Source organism: Ahaetulla prasina, chromosome 14 (genome assembly GCF_028640845.1).
Source record: "Ahaetulla prasina isolate Xishuangbanna chromosome 14, ASM2864084v1, whole genome shotgun sequence".
Classification (NCBI taxonomy): domain Eukaryota; kingdom Metazoa; phylum Chordata; class Lepidosauria; order Squamata; family Colubridae; genus Ahaetulla; species Ahaetulla prasina.
In genome coordinates, this window is record NC_080552.1 from 14,371,323 (window position 1) to 14,393,963 (window position 22,641).

The 22,641-nt window shown below is 38.7% G+C and overlaps 1 protein-coding gene across 9 annotated transcripts in view; it reads left to right on the forward strand.

Moving 5' to 3' along the window:
* The window catches only part of MRTFB (myocardin related transcription factor B), an 81,979-nt gene that overhangs the window by 8,827 nt on the left and 50,511 nt on the right, over positions 1-22,641 (forward strand). For 3 of the 9 annotated variants that reach the window (XM_058157868.1, XM_058157869.1, XM_058157870.1), the window contains exon 2: positions 7,612-7,778. The exons of 1 other annotated variant lie outside the window; for it this stretch is intronic. In XM_058157868.1, coding sequence (XP_058013851.1) covers positions 7,625-7,778 — 154 coding nt within the window. In that variant the 5' untranslated portion in view covers positions 7,612-7,624. Of the gene's footprint in view, positions 1-7,611; positions 7,779-8,111; positions 8,249-9,835; positions 10,027-14,250; positions 14,428-22,641 lie in introns of those variants that run through there. 5 more of the 9 variants (XM_058157873.1, XM_058157871.1, XM_058157875.1 and 2 more) reach the window with 5 other exon arrangements.

The window sequence follows — 22,641 nt, forward strand, 5'->3', positions numbered from 1 at the left end:
AGGGGGTTGGATTAGAAGACCTCCAAGGTCCCTTCTAACTATTCTATACTATTCAACAGAGGAATCACAGCTGATTTTCCCAGTGAATTCCAGGAAGCCTGTACTAGATACTCAGTGGGAGTCTAGTATCTCAGCTAGGTGGAATTTTAGAATTCAAATAAAGGGCTGCTCTAACATTTGGAGGAACTGAGACTAAGGATATTTTCCAAAGCTTGCACTAGCTCAAATCATAAAGACTCTGGGGGAAGTTTAGTTTCTGGGAAAATTACTTTGACCATAGATAAATATTTGCTTTCCCGTATAACAGCGTGCACTGAATGTGCCTATGCATTTGAGGTTGAAAAGATGGCATGTTCATTCTTTAGGAACAAATATTGTTGATAAAATTTCCACCACAGAGTAGACTTGTTTAAGAAAACAGCTGGAAATGTGCTTGTTGTACACATAGGAAACAAACCTGAACTTCCTTCCTCCCTAGTTGTATTCTAATGTTTTCCTCACTTTGTTTGGTTTAAGAGCTTGCTGGATACGGATCAAGAGTACAACACCTGCAGGTTGTTCTTAAATGAAATTATTTGGCCAGCTTAGCATAACGGTGAAATCATAAATAAACTTAACCAGCAAATATCCAGCACCATTAAGAGAATGCAAGCACATCAATAGCACTGTAGACCTGTCTAGAATGTAAATGGGAAAATATTGTAAGAAAATGTGGATTTTTGAAATTTAAGCTTATCCCAGCATAATGGAAGAAGTTGTGCCCTTTTGATAAAGTAAATACCACTTGGTTCACGTTAATCACACGGACTATTACTTCCTTAGCAAAGAAAAACTCTTCAATATGTTTAGTTTTTGTGAGCGCAGTTGAGTTATAATAAACAATGGCATGATATCTTGAGTCCTTGTTAATCAGGGTTTGAGATGTCTGTGGAGATTCTCAGTCATCCAGGTCATGGTTGTCCCCAAAATGTTTTTCTTTCTTTCTTTTTTTAAACATATTTTTATTAAACATTTAAAAAAAAACCAAAAAGAAATGTTGACATTTTTTTCTTTTCAATGGATTTGCATCGGTAACGAATTTCTTACTTATGTTTTTCTCCCTTCTAATTTTATACATATAAAATTTTGCATATACATATTTTTATACATATACTTCTTATATTTATTTATTTATTTACATATATACATATAAATAAGCATGTACACAATTTTCCTTTCTGCACTTTTTGTTTCCACCTCTTTGTTCTTGTATTTCTACCCTTATTTCAACCATTATTTACTCTTTCCTTGCCTTTTATCTCTTTTCCCCAAAATGTTTTTCAAAAGGCAACTGGACTTCCTTGATCCCCCCCCCCGAAAACGTTTAGCTTCTCATCCAAAGAACCTTCTTCACTTCTAAGCTGGAGAAGTATAAGGATAAGAAGTGAAATGTTTTTTAAGGATAAGAAGTGAAATGTTTTTTTTAAAAACAACAACAACAAGAAAGTCCAGTTGCTTTTTGAAAAGCACTTTTGGGACAGGGTTGGAGATACATTTTGAATAAGATAAAATATTGTTTTGGAATCCAGAGGCAAATACGCATAGCCTGAGTGTTTAGAACTGGAAAATGCCCTATGCACGGTCACTCATGCTCTCGTTACTTCTCGTCTCGAGCATTGTCTACTGCAATGCTCTCTACATGGGGCTCCCCTTGAAGAGCACCTGGAGACTTCAGTTAGTCCAGAATGCGGCTGCGTGGGTTATTGAGGGAGCGGTTCGGAGCTCCCACGTAACACCTATCCTGCGCAGACTGCACTGGCTACCTGTCGTTTTCCAGGTGCGCTTCAAGGTATTGGTTACCACCTTTAAAGCGCTCCATGGCTTAGGACCGGGCTACTTACGGGACCGCCTACTGCCGGCCTCTATCTCCCAGCGTCCGGTGCGTTCCCACAGAGAGGGACTCCTCAGGGTGCCGTCAGCCAAACAATGTCGACTGGTGGCCCCCAGGGGGAGGGCCTTCTCTGTGGGGGCTCCTACCCTGTGGAACGAGCTTCCCCCCCGGGCTTCGACAACTACCTGATCTTAGGACCTTTCGCCGCGAACTTAAAACCTATTTATTCCATATGGCTGGACTGGCCTGATTTTAAATTTTAAATTTTAATTGTGGATTTTAAATTGTTGTAATTTGTATGGGGTGTAATGTTATTTTAAATTTCTGGCATACTTGAATCAGTTTTTTAAGGGTTGTTTTAATTATGGTGTATGTTTCTGTTTGTATTTTATTTGCCTGTTCACCGCCCTGAGTCCTTCGGGAGAAGGGCGGTATACAAATTAAAACATCATCATCATCATTATTATTATTATTATTATTATTATTATTATTATTATTATTATTATTAATAATAATAATACTTTTACATGGAAAGATTTCATGATAGTTGCTACTTTTAAAGTCTGTGTACTGCTTTCAGAAACAAAGGCAAATCAGAGATACTAGTTGCTATGAAACAATAATAAGGCTATTTCTTAGAAACATCTTCTAGGGACATCTGGTTGTGCAGAATCCTGGAGTAGACAGATCTTCACGTGATCCCAAAAATCTCTTAAGATTTGTGTTTGCTTCTAACGGTTTGTCATTAGCGTTTCACCTGAGCCATTGCCAACACAGGTAATCCTCAACGTACAACAGTTCATTTAGTGACTGTCTGAAGTTACAAAAACACAGGGAAAAAAGTGACTTATGACCATTTTTCACACTTACAACCGTTGCAGCATCCCCATGGTGACATGATTTACATAATGATGCTTGACAACTGACTCACATGATAGTTGCAATGTCCCAGAGTTACGTGATCCCCTTTTGCGACCTTCTGACTGGCAAAGTCAGTGGGGAAGCCAGATTCACTTAACAACCGCGTGACTAATTTAACAACTGCAGTGATTCACTTAACCAAGGCAGCAAGCAAAGTCGTAAAGCGGAGCAAAACTCACTTAGCAAATTTCTCATTTAGTAACATAAATTCTGGGCTTAATTGCGGTCGTAAGTCGAGGACTGCCTGTATTTCTGCGGTACCTATCCTAAGAAAAAAAGCGGATTGCGTAACATTTTTCTCTGGTTAAAACAGCTTTGGAATGCTGTTTTTTTCTTGCAAAATGTCTCAGAGAGATAATGATGCTTAATATTTTTTTTCCTTGTGTCTATTTCCTAGGGAGCTGTTTATTATGTATACTGAAAAAGGCTGCATGTAGCGGTTAAAAGGCTTAGGTTGTGTGAACTAGTGCTTATTTAACTTAATTGTGTGCAAACAGTTTTTAGTAAACCTTTTTTTATCTAGCACGCTGTGTTTCGTTTGTAGAATTAGAATTTGTCAAAGTGGAATTTAGTTACTTGGAAGGTAAACATTGTAGAATATGTGCTGCCTTAAATTTTTAGATAGGGAGAGTCTCATAGTGATTGGAAATGCCTGCTCCCCGATAGCTATATTTTTGGTTTTTTGAGAGGAAAATATCACAACTAATTTTTCCCCTTTAAAATCATTTTGTGAGTGGCTCCTTAAAAAAATTAACCTCGATACTATATTTTAACTTGAATACCGTATTTTAACATTTCTGTGCACAAGGATTGAAAACTTGCTACTAAATTTCGGTTTCTTTGGAATTTGTGTAGTTCTGCATTGTGGATATTTTGGAATGAGCAACCCAGTTATTTTCCTCTCCTTGACCAGCTAAATTTCCATATCCTCTTTATAACTGCTGTCCAATTCAGCTTCTGTCTAATGTAATGCTAGTTTCTAAAGAGTTTGCTTGCTTAATCTTCTTTCTTATTCATACAATTTGCTTTTCTCTAATAGTGATTCTTTTTATATTACATGTAACCATAGTAATGAGAATTGGAAGCAGTTGTTGCTAGGTACCATATATTTCAATGCCTTCATTTGTGTATTTCAATAAGCAGGCCTCTTTGCCTAACGAATCTAGTAAAGATAGCAGTTAAATCATGAGTTATATAATTAAGCCCTTCAATCAGTTGAAGTTTGGAATTTCAAAGCAAGAAGCTAATTTGCCTATTGAATAGGATTTCTAGTCTTAATTTGGTTTATTCAATTCAGTTTCTGATGGCGGCAAATGTGCAGCACTGATTTCATATCAAATAGGTTTCCTGACCCTAAATAGTTTTAGTAGAATGTAGACTCCTTTGAGTTTGTGCAATTAAAATAACAACCTTTGATGGATAAGATGCTGAAGCTACCAAGATAGTAATTTGCATTTACTTAGAACTTTAATCGGGATTCTGCTCTGGAATGACTCTTCTAATGAGTTACCTGTTAGAACATGTATGGGTGCTTGGGAGAACATGTAGTGACATAAAATGGGACTGACAGGAAGGGAAAAAAAGCTAATTATTAAGCAATAACAACCATATATTATCGTACTTTTCGTTAAATTCCAAAATCCTTTTTTAATGGGTTTTTTTTTTTTGCTGTATCTGTAAATCCAGTGCTTATTTTTAACAGGAACTTTTGGCTATTCATACGTACACAGTGTGCAGTTTGTGAAATGTAGGAGTGTTTAGTGTTCTAAAATACAGGTAATCCTCAGTTTATGACCACAATTGAGCCCAAAATTTATGTTGTTCAGTGAGAAATTGGTTGCGTGACTTTTGCCCCATTTTATAACTTTTCTCGCCACCTTTGTTAAGTGAATCACTTCAGTTCTTAAATTAGTAACAGGGTCATTAAGTGAATCGGGCTTTCCCATTGACTTTGTTTGCCAGAAGGTTGCAAAAAGGGATCACATGACTCTGGGACACTGCAACCGTCATAAATGTGAGTCAGTTGTCCAGCATCCGAATGTAAATCACGTAACCATGGAGATGCTGCAAAGGTCATAAGTATGAAAAACGGTCATAAGTCACTTTTTTCCCCAGTGCTGTTGTAACTTTGAACGGTCGCTAAATGAGCTGTTGTAAGTCAAGAGCTACCTGTACACCACCTTCTTCAGACCCTCCATTTCATAGACAAAAATCTAACAAAAATGGCTTGTAGTGGCTCCAGCAAAGAATATGCCGGAAGTCATTGGACAAAGCATTCATAAGCTACAGTAGAACAGCCTGATGGCTCCGATCAGCACATCAAGGCCACGGTGGTATACTTGAAAATGATTGATAGTCAGTGAATAGAAGGAATAAGAAGAGCACTTTGCAAAAAGAAGAGTGGAGGGATAAGGAAGGTAGAAAACGAAATGTTCTTAAGAACAGTGGATCATAGATATAAAAAGAGAAAAGCTTAGCAAACAATACACCCACCATCTACCATGAGTACCATTTTATCTCCTGAGTACATGCTTTGAGAAATTATGTAAGAATTTAAAAGGTTCTATCCTTACTTGTTATGGGGAAAAAAAGCAGATAGCTGAAATATTGAACTAGAGAATAAGGGATTTTTATTCCTCTCCCCTCCCCTCCCCTCCCCTCCCCTCCTCTCCTCTCCTCTCCTCTCCTCTCTACAATGAACATGCTGATTATATGAATGCAGCTAGTCCTTGACTTGAAACCAGTCACTTAACCATTTGAAGTTGTAATGGACTCAAAAAAGTTACTTATGACTACTTATGAAATTATGAGTGCTGCATCTCCCCCGTGGTCACATGATTGCATTTTGGGTACTCAGCAATAGGCATCCATTTATGAGCAGTTGCTGTGTCCCATGGACACATGATCACATTTTGCAATTCCCCACCCCCATTTTCCGGCAAAAAAATCCCATTCATTGGATAAAATGGATTCACACATGACCATGTGGCCTGTCTCTTTTCTTATGTTTCTTCAGTCACTTTGTCTCAGTTTCTCAAGTTTTAAAAAGGATTATGTACATGCTTGCAAGACCGTTTATTTTGTTTCTGAATTGGTGTCTGCTTGGTTTTATTCTGTAATTAAAACAATACAGTAGATTGATGGTCTTCTCTGGCAACCAAGAATTCCACCTTGCTCTGCATAACATCTAGATCTGAGCAGCGGTTCGTCTCCTTTATTGTTTTGTTTCTAAATGTCTAAATACTTGGGTTTAGCCAAATAAGAGTGCCAGATTAACCTCCCTATAGTTTTAAAAATAAAATAGCGAAGAAGGAAAGTGAAAAGGGGAAGAAAAATACATTCTCAGGCACCAATTTTTAACACAGTTGTCATCCGTTTATAATGTGATGGCAATGGATTTCTTAGGAAGGGCTGACTAATCTCTTAGAGCCCCGGTTTGTTCTGTACATCATAGCTTGTGCTAGTTTATTTTAAGTAGCTAGTTATGTTAAGACAATATTCATTGAAGTCATCTAGCTACTTGAAGTTACTAGGATAATTAATATTATGCAAAGCATTTTGGAAACAACACTTTTGAGTTATTGTATTTTTCCAGCTATAGTAAGATTTTCTCCATAGAATCAAAGCTGTGCTCAAATTTATCCTGAAATGAAGGAATATCATGTATGAGAGGTTCTCCCCTCCCCATTATCTCTCTCTTACACACACACACTTTTAATTTTGGGCAGCATAAGGATTCTGGGATTTTTATTCCAATCCAATGCCCCTTTTTGCTAAGCTACATTCTTTCAACAGATTCTTAACCTCGGCCTTATAACCAACATGGTTTGTTTTTAATTAGTCACAATTTAGCAAAAGCCAAGAACTCAGTGTTCTGTCAAGGCTGAATTATCTGTATTATGTTTATAGGAGGTCCTTTGACTGGATTGAAGAGGAAGTATGCTGACAAAGCTGCTAAAGAAAAATTATAGTACTGATGTTCCGTAGATACATATGGTATTATTCATCAAGAGATGATAATTAAACACAATTTATTTTCAGCCCCGCTATTTGACTATTTGTGCATTGTTGGTTATTTTTATTATAAAATGGAAGAAGACTCAATACTGTATATGTTGCACATTGGACTAATCTGAAGTAATTTGCTAACAGGATCCACATGACCAAATTACTTGTTTTTTGGGATAGTTTATTACCTATCCTCATCTTTGGTTTGTATATCATGATTGATAGGGCATTAATCCAGGCAACTGTGTTTTAATCAGACCATGGTTTAGTGCAAGGAAACAAACCATTCACTTACTGGAAGGTGTGTTTAACAGATAAGTCCATGTGAAAGAATAATTTTAATTAACTTATTTGAGGAGATAAATCACATTTTATTAAAAGATAAGTTCATCACAGAAATGGATTCTCCTACCTATTAAGATTGTATAACCCCTCAAGAAACTGAAACCCATAGCCACAAACATGGAGCTTCGGGTAGAGTTTGTCCACATGTACAAGCAAAGCAGAGGACATGGGCTAGCGTCCACAGGATGTGATTTTAGTCATAAAAATGAGCAGAGCATTTTCGAAGCAGGAAAATATTTTTAAGTGGCTGAGATGGCTTGAGCTGGAGAAACAGGATATACAGCCATTTACTATCTGCATACAAGAGTAGAAAAAATACATGGTGCAAGTCATGAAGAGTGCTGGCTCTTAAACTGAAGAGATTCTTCTGGACCTGGTTGAAGTAGCTGAATATTTGTAATTATTCTTTGTGAACAGCTTTGCCAATATGCTTCCAATAAGTCATTTTCTGTCGTCACTATCTCTAGTTGCTAGACCACAATGGAACATAAGGGGACAGTGGACCCGGAAGATGATTTGGCATTATTACCACGCCTTGCGCCTAGTCCTCACAGTGAAGCAGTGGCCCACGAATTTCAAGAACTCTCTTTGCAACCAAACCAATATTTACCTCCTCTCAATGAAAGGAAGAGTGGTAAGTACGCCATGTGGCTGATCCCATGCTTAATATTTTGATCTAAGTCAGCCATTCTTTGGGTTTATGCCCATTTACAAGATCAGTGGCTCAGTGTTCTATAATGTTGCAGAAAATGGATCACGTTACTCTGTCAAAAACATAGGTGGATTTCCAGATGCAGCGATCCTCCAGTGCTCATATAATGTACTAATTACCCATGCAGGCAACGCTCATCTAATGAGTATTCCCCATATTATAATATCCAGTTTTGGAATGTTCGTTTTGTTGGTCATTTATAGAACTTAACGGATGTTTGTTTTCATGTCTTCCTCCACTGTTTCTTTTGGCAAGAAAAACAAGAAGTTTAATCAGGACATGTCTAGCCTGAAAACTGAACATGTTTCCATTTGGTGTGGTCTTCATCTTCGCATCTGTTTGGGAAAACACACACTTGCCTATGTGGTCTTTTACTGCTGCATGCTTATCTGGTAATTTCCTACATCTTTTTTAAAAAGCTGTTTTAGCGTGAAATATCAGGGTTTGTCTTGGAAATCTCCATGACGTCAGATCTTCTAATTTTGCCTATTCCTAATAGTGAATATAATTCTGCTTCTTTAACTATCTTTTTAATGTATCTCATGGAGGTAGCTGTAGAGGGAATTTCCAGGGAATTGGAAATGATGTGTTAAAGAGGAGTAATAAACTTCCGTTTCTGTATCAGCTCAACAATGGTATAAGACACTTGTCTGCGCCACTGTGGCTCATGCTTTCATTAAAGTCAGATAGCAGTAGTACATGTGATGTAGTAACTGCTTTACATTGTGGGACCATGATTTCATCTTTGTCCCATTGAAAACATTTTAATGCAGTGGTCATTCAGACAGTTATCTTCATCTTCTCAGATAACACCAAAGTTAATAAAGTTCTAGAGCCTGTTTTTTGAATTACAGGAGTCAATATTTACTTGAGAATGAACCATTAAAACAATAGTCCTGCATAGCTTATTGGGAAGTCTAAATAAGCAGAGGGAACCAATTTGCTTATAATTGCAATATTTATAATATTCTTTGGCTTTGCCGTCCAGCACAGGGAAGTTGGCTTTGCTCAAAGAAGTTCTAACAAGTCCATTCAGATCTTGAAAATGTTTGCTTAGAATGTATAGCTTATAATTGGCAATGTATCCTAAACTCTCTGGATTTCTTCCAATAAGCTTTTTATCCTAGTTTTCAAGCAGGTTTTATTATAATCTCTTTTGCAGCCTGAAATGGATTATTCATCCTTTGCTTGTTGTGACTTGATTTTTCACTTCATATTAAGAATCAACAGTTTATCATGGGGGGGGGCAGGGGGGGCAGGGGGCGGAGACAAAAAAACCAAAAAAACCCTCAAAGCCATTCTTCATGATGTTGGCAGAATTGCTTGTGTACAAAAATTTTGATTAAAAACTACAAGTCACATAATGACAGGTTCCAATTTTTTTTAAAAAAAATAGTTTTTTATACTCAATATTTACTTCTTTCATTTCAGTCTTCCTATTTGACTGAAAATCTATTCTGACAAGAATCTTTTTATGTCTTAACAATACAAATAGATGGGGAAGAAATGGAGGTAGTAACAGATTTTATTTTCCTGGGCTCCAAGATTACCGCAGATGGGGACTGCAGCCAAGATATTAAAGACGTTTGCTCCTGGGGGGGAAAGCTATGGCAAAGTTAGACAGCATACTAAAAAGCAGAAAGATCACCCTGCCAACAAAAGTGCGTATAGTCAAGGCAATGATTTTCCCAGTTGCAATGGATGGCTGTGAAAGTTGGACCATAAGGAAGGCTGAGCGCCAAAGAATTGAGGCCTTTGAACTCTGGTGCTGGAGAAGACTCCTGCGAGTCCCTTGGACTGCAAGGCGATCCAACCAATCAGTCCTAGAGGAGATCAACCCTGACTGCTCTTTAGAAGGCCAGATCCTGAAGAGGAAACTCAAATGCTTTGGCCACCTAAGGAGAAGGAACGTTGAACTTACCTGAACATTCTTTCTACGTGCGCTGAAGGAGAGTCCAAGCATGGGCTCAATTTGTCTGATTGGCCAGAAACTGAGTTGGAAATTCTTTGGCCACGCCTCCTCCTCCCGGCTGAGCTTCAGTTTTTTCAGCAAAGACCAGGATCTGGAGAAGACATAGTCCAGCTGAAGAAATCGACCATTCCTGGACCCCGGACCATAAACCAGGGTGTGATTGGACTTTCCTGCAGCGCACATAGAAAGAACGTTCAGGTAAGTCCAGTGTTCCTTCTGCTGTGCACTGCTTGGAGAGTCCAGGCATGAGATATGCCCAAGCTAAATTGTTATTGGGTGGGAGTTAGATTGGTCCAGGGTCCCCTCAGCCGGCAGGACACGCTGTAACACTCGTCTCCCAAACGCTGCCTCCACAGAAGCAAACTTGTCCAACTTATAATTCTTCATGAATGGAGAGGGGGAAGCCCAAGTGGCCGCCCTGCAAATCTCCAGAATCGAGGCCTGTGTAGCCCAGGCCGCCATGATGGCCGCACTTTTATGCAACATTCTGCGGATGGGTCTTGCCCGCAGATTTGCTGCTACTTCATCTAGCAGCTTGGTGAAAGTTTGCGGGGCCAAGGAGAGGCCGAAGGGGACCGTCTAGTATTGCCAATGGCAGCCTGCATATGAGAATCTGAGGAACCTCCTGTGGGACAGTCTGATGGGAATGTGGAGATATTCCTCTTTTAGGTCTTTCGATGTTAAAAGATCTCCCTGTCTGATGCAACCAGGATAGTATGAAGGGATTGCATTTTGAACCTTTTGTACTTTATATGTACATTGAGTTCCTTCAGATTCAAAATGGTTCTCTGGCCGCCCAAACTCTTGGGAACTTGAAAGAGGATGGAGTAAAAGCCGAGACCTCTCTGTCCCACTGGCACCGGCTCTATGGCCTTGATGTCCAGCAAATGCTGAATCTCGGCCTCCATCATAGCCCTTTGGGTGGCATCCCTGGGAAACGGGGCATCCCTGTCCATACTGTGGGAATGCTGTCTGTGGTATTGTGGGGCGGAGAATCCCACCTCAGAGCCATGAAAGGGCTTCCTGCGATAGAAGGGAGTAGGTCTCCAGTCCGTTCTCTTGTAAACTTGAGGAAGGACCTTCCGTTTATCTTTTCCCTCTGCCAGGATTGGATCTAACACCTCCCCAAACAGCTGACATCCCTTAAATGGAGCAGCTGCCAATCTCCATTTGGACTTCATGTCGGCTTGCCACTGGCGCAGCCATAACAAGCGTCCGGAGGTGACATTGGACGCCAGGGCCCTAGAAGCGAACTGGGCCTCATTGAGAGTCGCATCAGCTAAGTACTCGGTTGCAGCGATTAATTTACTGATATCTGGTTGCAGACAAGAGTATCCTCTGGAGAGGCCCTGGCCTGCATCTGCCTTAACCATAAGAGTGATGTTGTAGAGAAAAAGGAAGTGGCTGTGGCCGATCTAATTGCCCAAGCGATTGCCTGTTGAGTTTTACAGGCAGATAACTCAGCTTTCCTATCCTCAGCCCTCAACCCTTCTGCAGTGTTGGAAGGGAGAATTGCAGCCGAAGCCAATGTGGCCAGAGGGGCATTTGTAATTTGGAGGAGCTCCTCTAGTTCCTGTTCCACTGTATGCATTTTCTTATCTATGCTACTAGGAGCAGGAATCGATGCAGACTGATCCCTTTGAATAACATCCACAAAAAACTTAGGTGAGAGAATGACCTCTTGTGCTGTGAACTGGTAAGTAAAGAGGCTGTTCTCCAGGTCAGCGGCTGTTTCCTTCGTTACTCTTTATGGGAAAGCGTTGGGCGCAGCACAGCGAAATTTAGCAGCCATCAGCCGTGCTTTCCTTCAAGTCTCAGCCAAAAAGCTCTGTGCAGAGAAAAACTCCTGTTTCCCTCTGCTGCCCACAGCGCTTAGGGGAAAGCACGGCTCGTGGCTGTTAAATTTCGCTGTGTTGCGCCAAACGCTTTCCCATAAAGAGCAACGAAGGAGAGAAACAGCCGCTGACCTGGAGAACACATGGACTGGAGTAGCTCTGTGCTCTCCACTGGCTGTTTCTTCCTGTTCGCTAGTGCAGCACAGCGAAATGTAGCAGCCATGAGCTGTGCTTTCCTCCAAGTCAAATCCGGAAAGATCTGGCTGGGGAGGGGTGCCTCTGTCTGCCAGCTCAGGGCAGAGGACTCAGCTGCAGCCCAGACAAGCTGAGGAACTGCGGGGAGCCTCCCGTCTGTTGCATCCCCCTCCCAGCCTACACCCGTGCCTCCCGAAGCTACCGCCATTGGAGCCGTGACTGGGATGGGGGCAGCCCAGTAAGCTGGGCCCCCGAAAATGGCAGAGAGGCGCGGGTGAAGGCTGGGAGGGGGGGTGCAACACGCAGGAGACTCCCCACAGTTCCTCGGCTCATCTGGGCTGCAGCTGAGTCCGCTGCCCTGAGCCGTTGGAGGCCGCACAGGGCGCGTCTGAGAGCATGCTAGCCTTGCCCTCCCTGAGTGCCAGACTCTGCTGTTGCCATCGCCCCTGGCCTGCCTGCTCTGGCTGCAATTACGGGGAAGGCCCATCAGAGGTGAGAGGGGGCGCTTTTCAGCCAAGAAGGGCAACGGAGGGAAAGCCGAGACGATCACTGCCACCCCACCGCGTCCTGCCCTGGATATGGGGCTGGAGTGTCAAAAAAAAAAAAGTCTCAAAAAGTCTCAAAAATTTTCGCTGCCATTTCGGTAGGCGTGGCTTGGTGGTGGTGGGTCATGTGACTGAGTGCATGAGTGACGTTAGGTTGGCCACGCCCACTCAGTCATCTCTCCCCCCCCACCTAGCCACACCCACAGAACCGGTAGTAAAATAATTTTAGAACCCACCCCTGGTTGTGTGGTTTTTGGTCCTAATTTGAGCGCATCAACTATTATTGCAGCAACTCATTGGTCAGCTTTGTCCTTTGGGTTTCATTAAAATGGAGGTTGATCCGATGTATTTTTTTCCATCGCTGCCTTATTTTGAAATACAGAGTGTGAAAACAATGTTGTATATCTTGTCAACGGGAATTCATTGTGTCATGAGGCATTGCCTTGTTTTTGTCATAAAAAGGCAGGCTTTAAGTTCATTTATCTTCTCAGCATGAACTTAGGAAATGCAGTATGTTAAGTTATCCAGAGTCCATAGGGAATTCTGCACAAATTAGAAGTGGTCTGAAAGGAAGTATGACATTTTCTGGCCTCTGAGCTAGTTGTTGTTTTATATAGTTGAGTACAAATCAACTGTTGGCGCAGCCAGTCTTCTAAAAATATAATTCCTCTAAAGTCTTTCATCAAAAAGCTTTTAGTACTGATCCGAGATTTTGATTTTGAAAGTAGCTTTGCTTACAGTTAGTCTTCAATTTCTTTACTCTCCAGCTTTCATTTTAAAAAATCACTGTTTTTAACCTTTATAATCCTAAATCCACGGAGACGCAGTTCTTCCCATGGTCTTTAAAAGAGGAAAACATAAATTGTCGCAAACAAATTGATAACCTGATACGCAAGGCTATCTTTTAAATCCAGTTCTGTTGTTTTAAAGTTTTGATTTTTTAAAATTACTGCTATTTAAGCTATACTTCTTTGATCAGTGCTGTTCCATGATATAAATACAAAATCGTAACATGTAGTGAAATTCATTGTAAATTAAATTCATTTAGGGTCCAATATAGTAAAAATCGAGGAGGAGGAAACTGTGACATATGAATCATTTTGCCAACTCGCATCTTTTATCTAAGCAATGACGTCTCTTAGCTTATAAGAAATGAGGCGGCAGATCATGTATGTGCTATTTCCCATTTAGCCTGTCATTGTCCTCAGGACTGCCAGTTCCCACAATTCAAGCATTCCCTAGGCATCTGTCAGTGTCTGCAAGGAACAAATTTCAAATATTAAAGCATGTGAAAAGACCCACAGGCCAAGCTCCAGTGGTCTCCAGAGAACTGACCTCTAAAATCAACTCTCTGCTGACATTTTCACAGGCTTCTTAAAAGAATTTCTGTAGAGCCATTCCTTTTGGTAAACACTTAAGCTAAAATCTCTGTCACTTTTAATGAGATTTATTAGGGACTCTGTCCCCTTTCTTTAACAAAATAACCAGAAACGCAATCGATGTCCAAATTTTAACAGAAAAAAAAAAGAAAAAAATATATGGCTATTAATATTCAATCTTCATGTGAAATTCCAGACCTTTTTTATGTGTGGATAAAAACATTGTTTATTTGGAAATCAGTTTCGCATTTACTGAACGGGGTGTTTTTTTGTTTTTTTAAAGATGAACATTTCCCCAAAGGATATCACTCAATTCAGGATGTTCCTTTTCCTGAAGTATTAAAAAAAAAAAAGCTTGAGTGTAGTGATTGGGTGAATGAAGTTTCAAACATTTCAGTAAAATGGCTTTTAAGAATGCCATGATGCTAATATCCTATAAATGACCTAAAAGAAAACAGTAACAGGAAATAACTTCCAATGAGTTGGGTTGTTTTTCCTTCATGTGAAAAATGGGTTGCAGCTTAATATATTCAACCGAGGCAGCAAATAAAACACAGAAATAAAATAGGACTGTGAATAAACTTGTCGTGAAGATTGCTGGATATTTATGATTGGGCAGAATGGAGAAGCTTGACATTATGTTCGGTAAGCAAACGTAAGATGTGTAGTTTGTTTGTAAAACACTTATGGGGAAAGCCCGTTTAAATGCAACATCAAAGTGAGAGTGGCAGTAAATTTTTTAGACATTTGTCTCACACCATGAGGTCATTGGAATATCATCTTCCTTAGGGCAAATAGAAGTCTGGAGGAAGGAGAATTTTAAACAAGAACTCTGTATGTGTCTGAGAGAGAGAGAGAGAGAGAGAAAGAAAGAGAAAGAGGGGGGGGGAGAGAGAGAGAGAGATTCCTTCTGCCCACTGAACAGGTCTGATTTGTACTATATGGTATGTTTACTGCTTTGGAAGGAAAGTGGTACAATAAGCTTTGAAGCCATTATATTCTTAGCTAATAAAACAAAAATGTTAATTTTTAAAAGCCAAATATTTTTTGTTTCTATCCATCAATCAAACCAAGAATCTTTTTAGGGTACATACGTAAGACTTGTCGGAGAAATGTTTTTAGAATGTCCCTCTTCCTCATCCCCAATTGAGGAAAGGATGCTGGGTTTTTTTTTTCATATTAGCCTTGTAAAACTTGTGAGTAATATTGCTAGAAAGTCCCATTTGTAAAAAAAGAAGAAGAAATTGAAAAGCTTATCTGTTCGGAAAAGAGCTTCAAGTATCGGTTTATGGATTCTGTCTAGAATCAGCAGTAGGGTTTGTGTTCTAAGAAGTGGAGCTAATTAATTCACGATCAAGAGATATATTAATCTCCTGTCTTCCATGTCGTCTTTAGCTTTAATTCCATTTAAAAGAGTCTTCTATCAGTATCTTTAAAGTGCTGCTCAAAAGTTGGGAAGTCAATTTGAGCAATCCTGAGTAATCTCTTTATCTGGAAGGACTCAGTTAGTAGTTTTCCAGCAAATGTCATAGTTGCTCAACCAGTTTCACCATCTCCGGATGGAATAATAGGTTTCTTTCACGCAGCAGGGTAATCACTCTTTAGATTGTGTGCCTCCAAGTAAATTCTATTATTAACAGACCGAAGCTCTTCTTTGCATGATGTAATCTTCATTTCTGCATTCTGTGAAGCTGAGCTGTGTGTTCTGATGGCATTGCAAAAACATCTTACTAGCCTATTATCTAACAGCTATGTAAATGTTTTAAATGAACAAATAAATCTTGAGCAGATATGAGATAGTGGCATGGCAAGATGAATACTGTACTAATAAACCTCTAGGACTGACAGGCATTGAACATTGTAGGATGTGATATAGCAGTGACGAAGTTTGGATGTGATGCATTTAAGAAACACGTTTTAAAGTATTTTTGCCAGGGCAGAGCAAGCAAAATAAGAATCGTAAGATAATATCAGGGCAATTAAAAGCCTTTCCCAAAACTTGGTATCCTACAGTGGCCACTGACATAAATCCAGGAAGCATGGAAATTATTGCCATTTCTCCCAGTTGGTTCCACACAAAAAATAATTAAGATTTCTTTTTTATGATGGAAACATTATTGTAATCACCACTGATAGCCCTGTCTTCTATCAAATGAGCATCTATAACCACCTCTGGTGGCATGAGATTCTATACTTACCTTTATGTTAAGAAAGGCCTAAGTCTCCTTATAATTTAGTTTTCAGGGGAAATTTTGAAGAAGAGAGACAGGAAATCCATGTAAATACGTGCTACATGTCATACATGGTTTTGTACAATTCTAGCATATTTCCTTCCTTCTTTCTAAGCAAAGAAACCCCAGCATTTAATTGTGAGGGAACTCTATTCAAAACGGAAAGGGGGAATGAGTAGCTGCTTAAACAGCATGATGCTGTTGTTCGTAGGAAAGCAGAAATCCTGGGGGATTTTGTGTTTCTGCTTTTGTTCTGTGCTCTCTCCCTGTCTCTATATTTTTTAGAATTCTACATAAAAATCCAGTGTTTATGATTGATCAGGTAGCATAAGAGTACTATGAGTAAATAAATAGAAGCCCTCTAACAGAAGTATGATAGAGAAATAATATGTGTGTTTCCTGGTCAGTGCTGTAAGAACAAGTACAAATATTGGTAAAAGAAGTGGTATTTATTTAAAGACTTTATTTAAGACTTAAACCTGCAATAAACACATTGATAGTTCACAATTAAGTTTAGTTTCTATTTTTTTTGTTTGCTTCTTTTTAAAACCCACCAATTTGAAACATTGTTCCTCAGTGAACCTGAAAATTCAGTAGTGCACATATTATCAGTCTTTTTCAGATACTTTCTTAACTTTTTCTATAAAGCTGTCCTTATTTACTTAACTGCATATTTGCATCACCCCCTTCCCTCGGGGAGTTCAAGGCAGCCTACCAACCAGAATTACTTCTCAGGTGAGTTGGGCACCATAAATTTAATAAATAAATAAATAACAAAATCATGTCCTCTTCTAGTTTTTCAATTACCGTTTGAAGTTAGATGGGCTGTGAGTGACTTGCCCAGAGTTACCCAGGGTGTTTTCATCAAGGGAGAACTTCAATCTTCATCTTTTCTTTGCCTCCATAACTACTATATCAATTGGACCTCACTTGTCTCTCATCTTCAGCTGCAAAAACAGATAAGAAAAACCCTACAGTTGTGAGAATGAATGATGCTTAGAGCCTTTGCTCTGAAGAGCGATGCTGCTAGAAATATCTCTTTAATTGTTGTTAGTTGCGAAGTCGTGTCTGACCCATCGCGACCCCATGGACAACGTTCCTCCAGGCCTTCCTGTCCTCTATCATCCTCTGGAGTCCATTTAAGCTCACGCCGACTGCTTCAGTAACTCCATCCAGCCACCTCGTTCTCTGCCGTCCCCTTCTTCTTTTGCCCTCCATCGTTCCCAGCATTAGGCTCTTCTCCAGTGAGTCCTTCCTTCTCATTAGGTGGCCAAAGTATTTGTGTTTCATCTTCAGGATCTGGCCTTCTAAAGAGCAGTCAGGGTTGATATCTCTTTAATACTTACATTTATTATGGCCTGCTATTTCTAATAGACGTCCTTGCCCAGCAGTTAAAGAATTAAATAAACCATTTTTTGTTTTAATTGGAAGGTTTAATTTCATTTTAATTGGAAGATCCCAGGGCTCGACTCTAAACTTGAGTGGCCCTTCAACGATGCCTTTTTTTTTTTCATGAGAGAATTTCTCTGTGGCTGGAGAGACAATATTGTCTGTATCTTAACATTCTGAGCAAAACGGAATTGATCATTATTTTCTAAATTGCATCATTCTGGTATAGTCAGAATGATTCATCAGGTTCCGAGGTATCTGTTGTTTATTTAAAACGCTTTGAATTCCATTATTTCTCTTCTCCATAGTTTTTGCGCTTCTCAGCGTCTACATACTTTGAAAGTACGTCATTATCCCTGTAAGTAAAATCTCCAGGCTTCTTTCCTCTCCCAGGTAAATTCCACTTTCATTTTCGTGGTTAAAAAAAAGACAGAGAGAGAACAAAACTTGTCTTTATTTTAGGACACCTGGTGGAAACTCATTCTACAATTTCTTCTTTAAAATGTATTCGAAAAGATACTTCATGGTTTTTTTGGGGGGGGGGCAAGGTCAATTTTGAAATGCCAGCGTCTCTTTGGACTAAGCAAGCAGTCAAAAGAAAACTCTTCGGCTGTTGCAATTATGCCAGCGTTTCCATTAAGGCAGGAATAACTTCATTTGCGCGCATGCCAAGCCTTCCGTCAAACTGTGCTGTTAATGTTACTTGATAAAACGTTCCTGCTTTGAAACGGTGTGGTGAAAATTGGCACCCCTGGGGTCTTTTCAAAAGACAGCCTTCTTCCTTAAAATGTGTCTTCTGTAGGTTTTTTTTTTTTAAAAAAGATACTTAATGAAACTAGCAATAGCAATAGCCTTTAAACCTATATACCGCTTCATAATGCTTTACAGCCCTTTCTCTAAGCGGTTTACACAGTCAATATATTGCTTCCAGAAATCTGGGTCCTCATTTTATTGAACTCGGAAGGATAGAAGGCTAAGTCCACCGCTGAGTGAAACCCTTTGCTACATGTGTCATTCTTTTTTCTTAGATTTTTTTTCAGCGTAATAAAATATACAGAACTAACAAAATCAAAGACAGAAAATAAGAAATAGAGAGGGGAAAAAAGATTTTATTTAAAAAGGGGGAAAAACCCATACAATTATGCTTTCCATCCTTCTTTTTATCAAATAAATATCATCTTAAACCTTTCCTTAACCTCTTTATGGATTCCAGTCTTTTTTTTAAAAAAAGTTTATCCTTTTTTTCTCTGACCAAATCAGCTTCATTATTTCTGCAAGCTCAGTTAATTTTTACAAATGTGACATTCCTAACATGGTAACTAACGTATTGCATTTAATATATTTAATTATCTTATTCTGTATTTTTTTCAAGAGGGCATTAAATGTGAAAGAGAATTTAGATCTAACTATGTACTGCCCTGAACCAGGCACTCTTTTGGTGATAACTGCCTATGTTTGTCTGTATTGTGCTTGAGTATATACAGAAGAGTTTCATGCCAGGAAAATAACCTTGTTTCCATGGAGACTTTGAACTGTTCTTCTGCAAATTCTGTTTGCAATCCTTCTGTTTGACTAATTTTACTTCAGTTTTCCTTTATTTATAATGTTTTGTTCAATTGTTTGATTTGTTTATAATTGCTAAGATTTAAACTATACTGTATAACTCTTTAGTGTGTAACATTGATTCCCCAATGATTATAAGTTTTTTTCTCCTGAAGAATTTGTTTGCAAGTTATCATTGTATATAGATGCACTTGTGGGTTGGAAGCAAGAGGCTGAATTGAAAAATCAATGTATTATGATGTATTTATGTATTTAATGACTAACAGAGTCTAAAGGAACTCACCTATATATTGAGAAAGCTAGAGAGGTGGATCTAATCAGAATATTGGCTAGACTTATAGTGAAGTATGCATAGTCATTAGTGGTCTTATGTATGCATGTTTTGGTAAGTCCCAGCCTCTGATCCCAATTCAATTCTAATTTTATTTGTAGAAATGAGAAGCTGGCATTGTTTTTATTAACAAGAAAGGATCTATATAAGTCCCTTACGCATTTTTAGAAAATTGAACATGGATGCATGACTGCCATCCAGAACTGTAGAATAAGGATCTGGCAATATCTCTCTGATTCAGAAACACATTGTTTTGGAAATTTCAGAGCATTGTGTTCCCATAGGGACCATTTGCTGTACACCGCCCTGAGTCTTCGGAGAAGGGCGGTATAAAAATATGAATGAATGAATGAATGAATGAATGAATGAATGAATAAATAAATGAATAAATAAATAAATAAATAAATAAATAAATAAATAAATAAATAAATAAATATTGGCTAGACTTATAGTGAAGTATGCATAGTCATTAGTGGTCTTATGTATGCATGTTTTGGTAAGTGCCAGCCTCTGATCCCAATTCAATTCTAATTTTATTTGTAGAAATGAGAAGCTGGCATTGTTTTTATTAACAAGAAAGGATCTATATAAGTCCCTTACGCATTTTTAGAAAATTGAACATGGATGCATGACTGCCATCCAGAACTGTAGAATAAGGATCTGGCAATATCTCTCTGATTCAGAAACAAATTGTTTTGGAAATTTCAGAGCATTGTGTTCCCATAGGGACCATTTGCTGTACACCACCCTGAGTCTTCGAAGAAGGGCAGTATAAAAATATGAATGAATGAATGAATGAATGAATGAATAAATAAATAAATAAATAAATAAATAAATAAATAAATAAATGTTGAACTTGGACTGGGAAGGGAAAACGGATCATTTAGGAACCACTTCTAGTTCTGTGGATTTATTTTCAGAAACTGCGAAACAGAACAGTACAAGGTAGTTAATGAATTTCTGCATGGCCTGGAGAGAGAATGGGGTTCTCCAGAAAGTTTCGGGTTTTTTTGGTTGGTGCATTTGGTACATCGCTATTTCAGAAATGCATCCTTCCTTCCCTGTGCAAATCAACTTAAGAGACGCTATAGGGCTAAAGAGCCTCCAGGAGAGAGAAGAGAGGTAGTAGTGGAAACAAATTGATGAACTGGTATTTTGTAATAAGCTACAATTCCACATTCTTTCCCATCAACACACAGAGCATCAAATCCGAATGTAGGCATCAGCCAGGGGTCTAATCCTGAGTTAAAGAATACTAGGACTTTCACATAAGCTAATTTAAGCTTTCTGTTGTTAAATATAATGTATTTCCTCTGAAAAATACTTTTCGCTGTTGGTGCTCTGTACTTCTTATTGCTAAACAAATAAATACCGTATATACTCGAGTATAAGCCGAGTTTTTCAGCACGTTTTTTGTGCTGAAAAACGTCCCCTCGGCTTATACTCGGGTCTATACGGCTTATACTCGAGTTTTTTTTTTTTAAGCCCCTCGGCTTATACTCGGGTCTATACGGCTTATACTCGAGTTTTGTTTTTTTTTAAGCCCCTCGGCTTATACTCGAGTATATACGGCTTATACTCGAGTTTTTTTTTTTTCTTTTTTTCACATTTTACCGGACGGCGCGGGGAAGCCCTGCCGGTGCAGTGAGAGGGCGGGGCGGGGAGCCGCCAGCCTTCTCAGCTGAGGGAGGGAGGGTTTCCCCAACCGGTAGGTGCCTCATTTCCCACCCTCGGCTTATACTCGAGTCCCCAGTTTACCCCAGTTTTTGGGGTAAAATTGGGGACCTCGGCTTATACTCGGATCGGCTTATATTCGAGTATATACGGTAATCCACTTTATGTAGTTGGAGACATGGTCAGTGATGATGAGTTATCGTGGATTTAAGAGTTTTAATCTGGAATCGATGCTCTTGGAGGAGCCTTACTTATTAATATGCATTGATTGTGATGTCATTTTATGTTGATGATAAATTATTGTCTCGTCTGCCTTCAGTCAATGAAATAGGCCGTCTACAAACAACTAATAACTAAATTCCAGGTGACTTGAGGGCATTGCTGTCAATAGGTTACAAAATAGGTTGCCTTATACATTGTAAGCCGCCCTGAGTCTTCGGAGAAGGGCGGGGTATAAATGTAAACCAAAAAAAAAAAAATGACCTATTTACAATATACAGTACTAAGAGTTGAAGTAATTTGTTGCTAGTGAGCTATATCTTGCTTGTAGAAGCCCAAACATGTCTGAAAATCTCTTCAGCTCCCAAAATTACTGACTTACAATTTTTACAGAAAAGAGTTGTTTGTTTTGCCAGTAAGAAGTTTTGCATTCGGTTGACTTAAACATGCTTCTTATAAGAACAAGACATCTCAACTCAACCAGCAGCTACTCAATTGTAGCTTCCTAGTGTTTACATCATGGATGATTGTATGATTTTAATAAAATATCTGTCCATAAATTCATCTGGTATTTATTGACATTCCTTTTGGGAAGCCTTAGAAAAGACAACAAAAAATGAACGCGCGATTAAAGGATTGTCACTGTTGCTTCAGTTTTGGAATGGCTTCATAAAGGGATCTTCATTTTGATCTTACTATTTATACCCACTTTGGAAAACATTTGTCTTGTGTTTCCTGTTTCACTTTAAATTGTTCTGGCAAAGCTTGATGGTAACTCCATTGGGATAAAAATAGCATTAGCTAATTTGTAGGTGATGACCTTGGTTAGAAGAAAGTAATTATTTCTAAGTTTGTAAAAAAAAAAGTTCTCTGAAAAGAAATATCTACATTGAAAGATGTGTGTAAAACTGCAATTTCTTTTCGACATTCCTTGCGTCCCAAGGCTTTCCAGTACATTCAGATAATACATATTTTATCTTAATATGCTCAAAATCTTGAAGCCAGAATAGCTTATGTAGATGTAAAAAGAGATTTAAGGTAATGCTAGATTTAAATTTGTCCTACTAATCCGAAAATGTCTGTTATCATTTATTGGGGTGGGTGGGTGGGGAACTATATGGAGAATAATTACTTTAGTTTTTCTAGAGAAAATAATGGTTAAGGCTGACTTTTTAAAAATTCAATGTTCGCGCCGAGTACTCTTTATGAATGGGCTTAAATGTAAATATACAATTTATTATAGTGATTCCATACAACACTGATTTATTAGTTGAGTTAAAATATGAACCCAGAACATAAGTGTAATGGCTTCTTGCATACTGAAAGATTATCATTTTTTTACATAACTCAAAAGCATATAAAGACTTACATCAGAGTTTACTTTAATAATTTCTATGTCTTTGATGACGGAACATTAAAATCTAGAAAATTCAATGGAATTTTTTTAAAAAA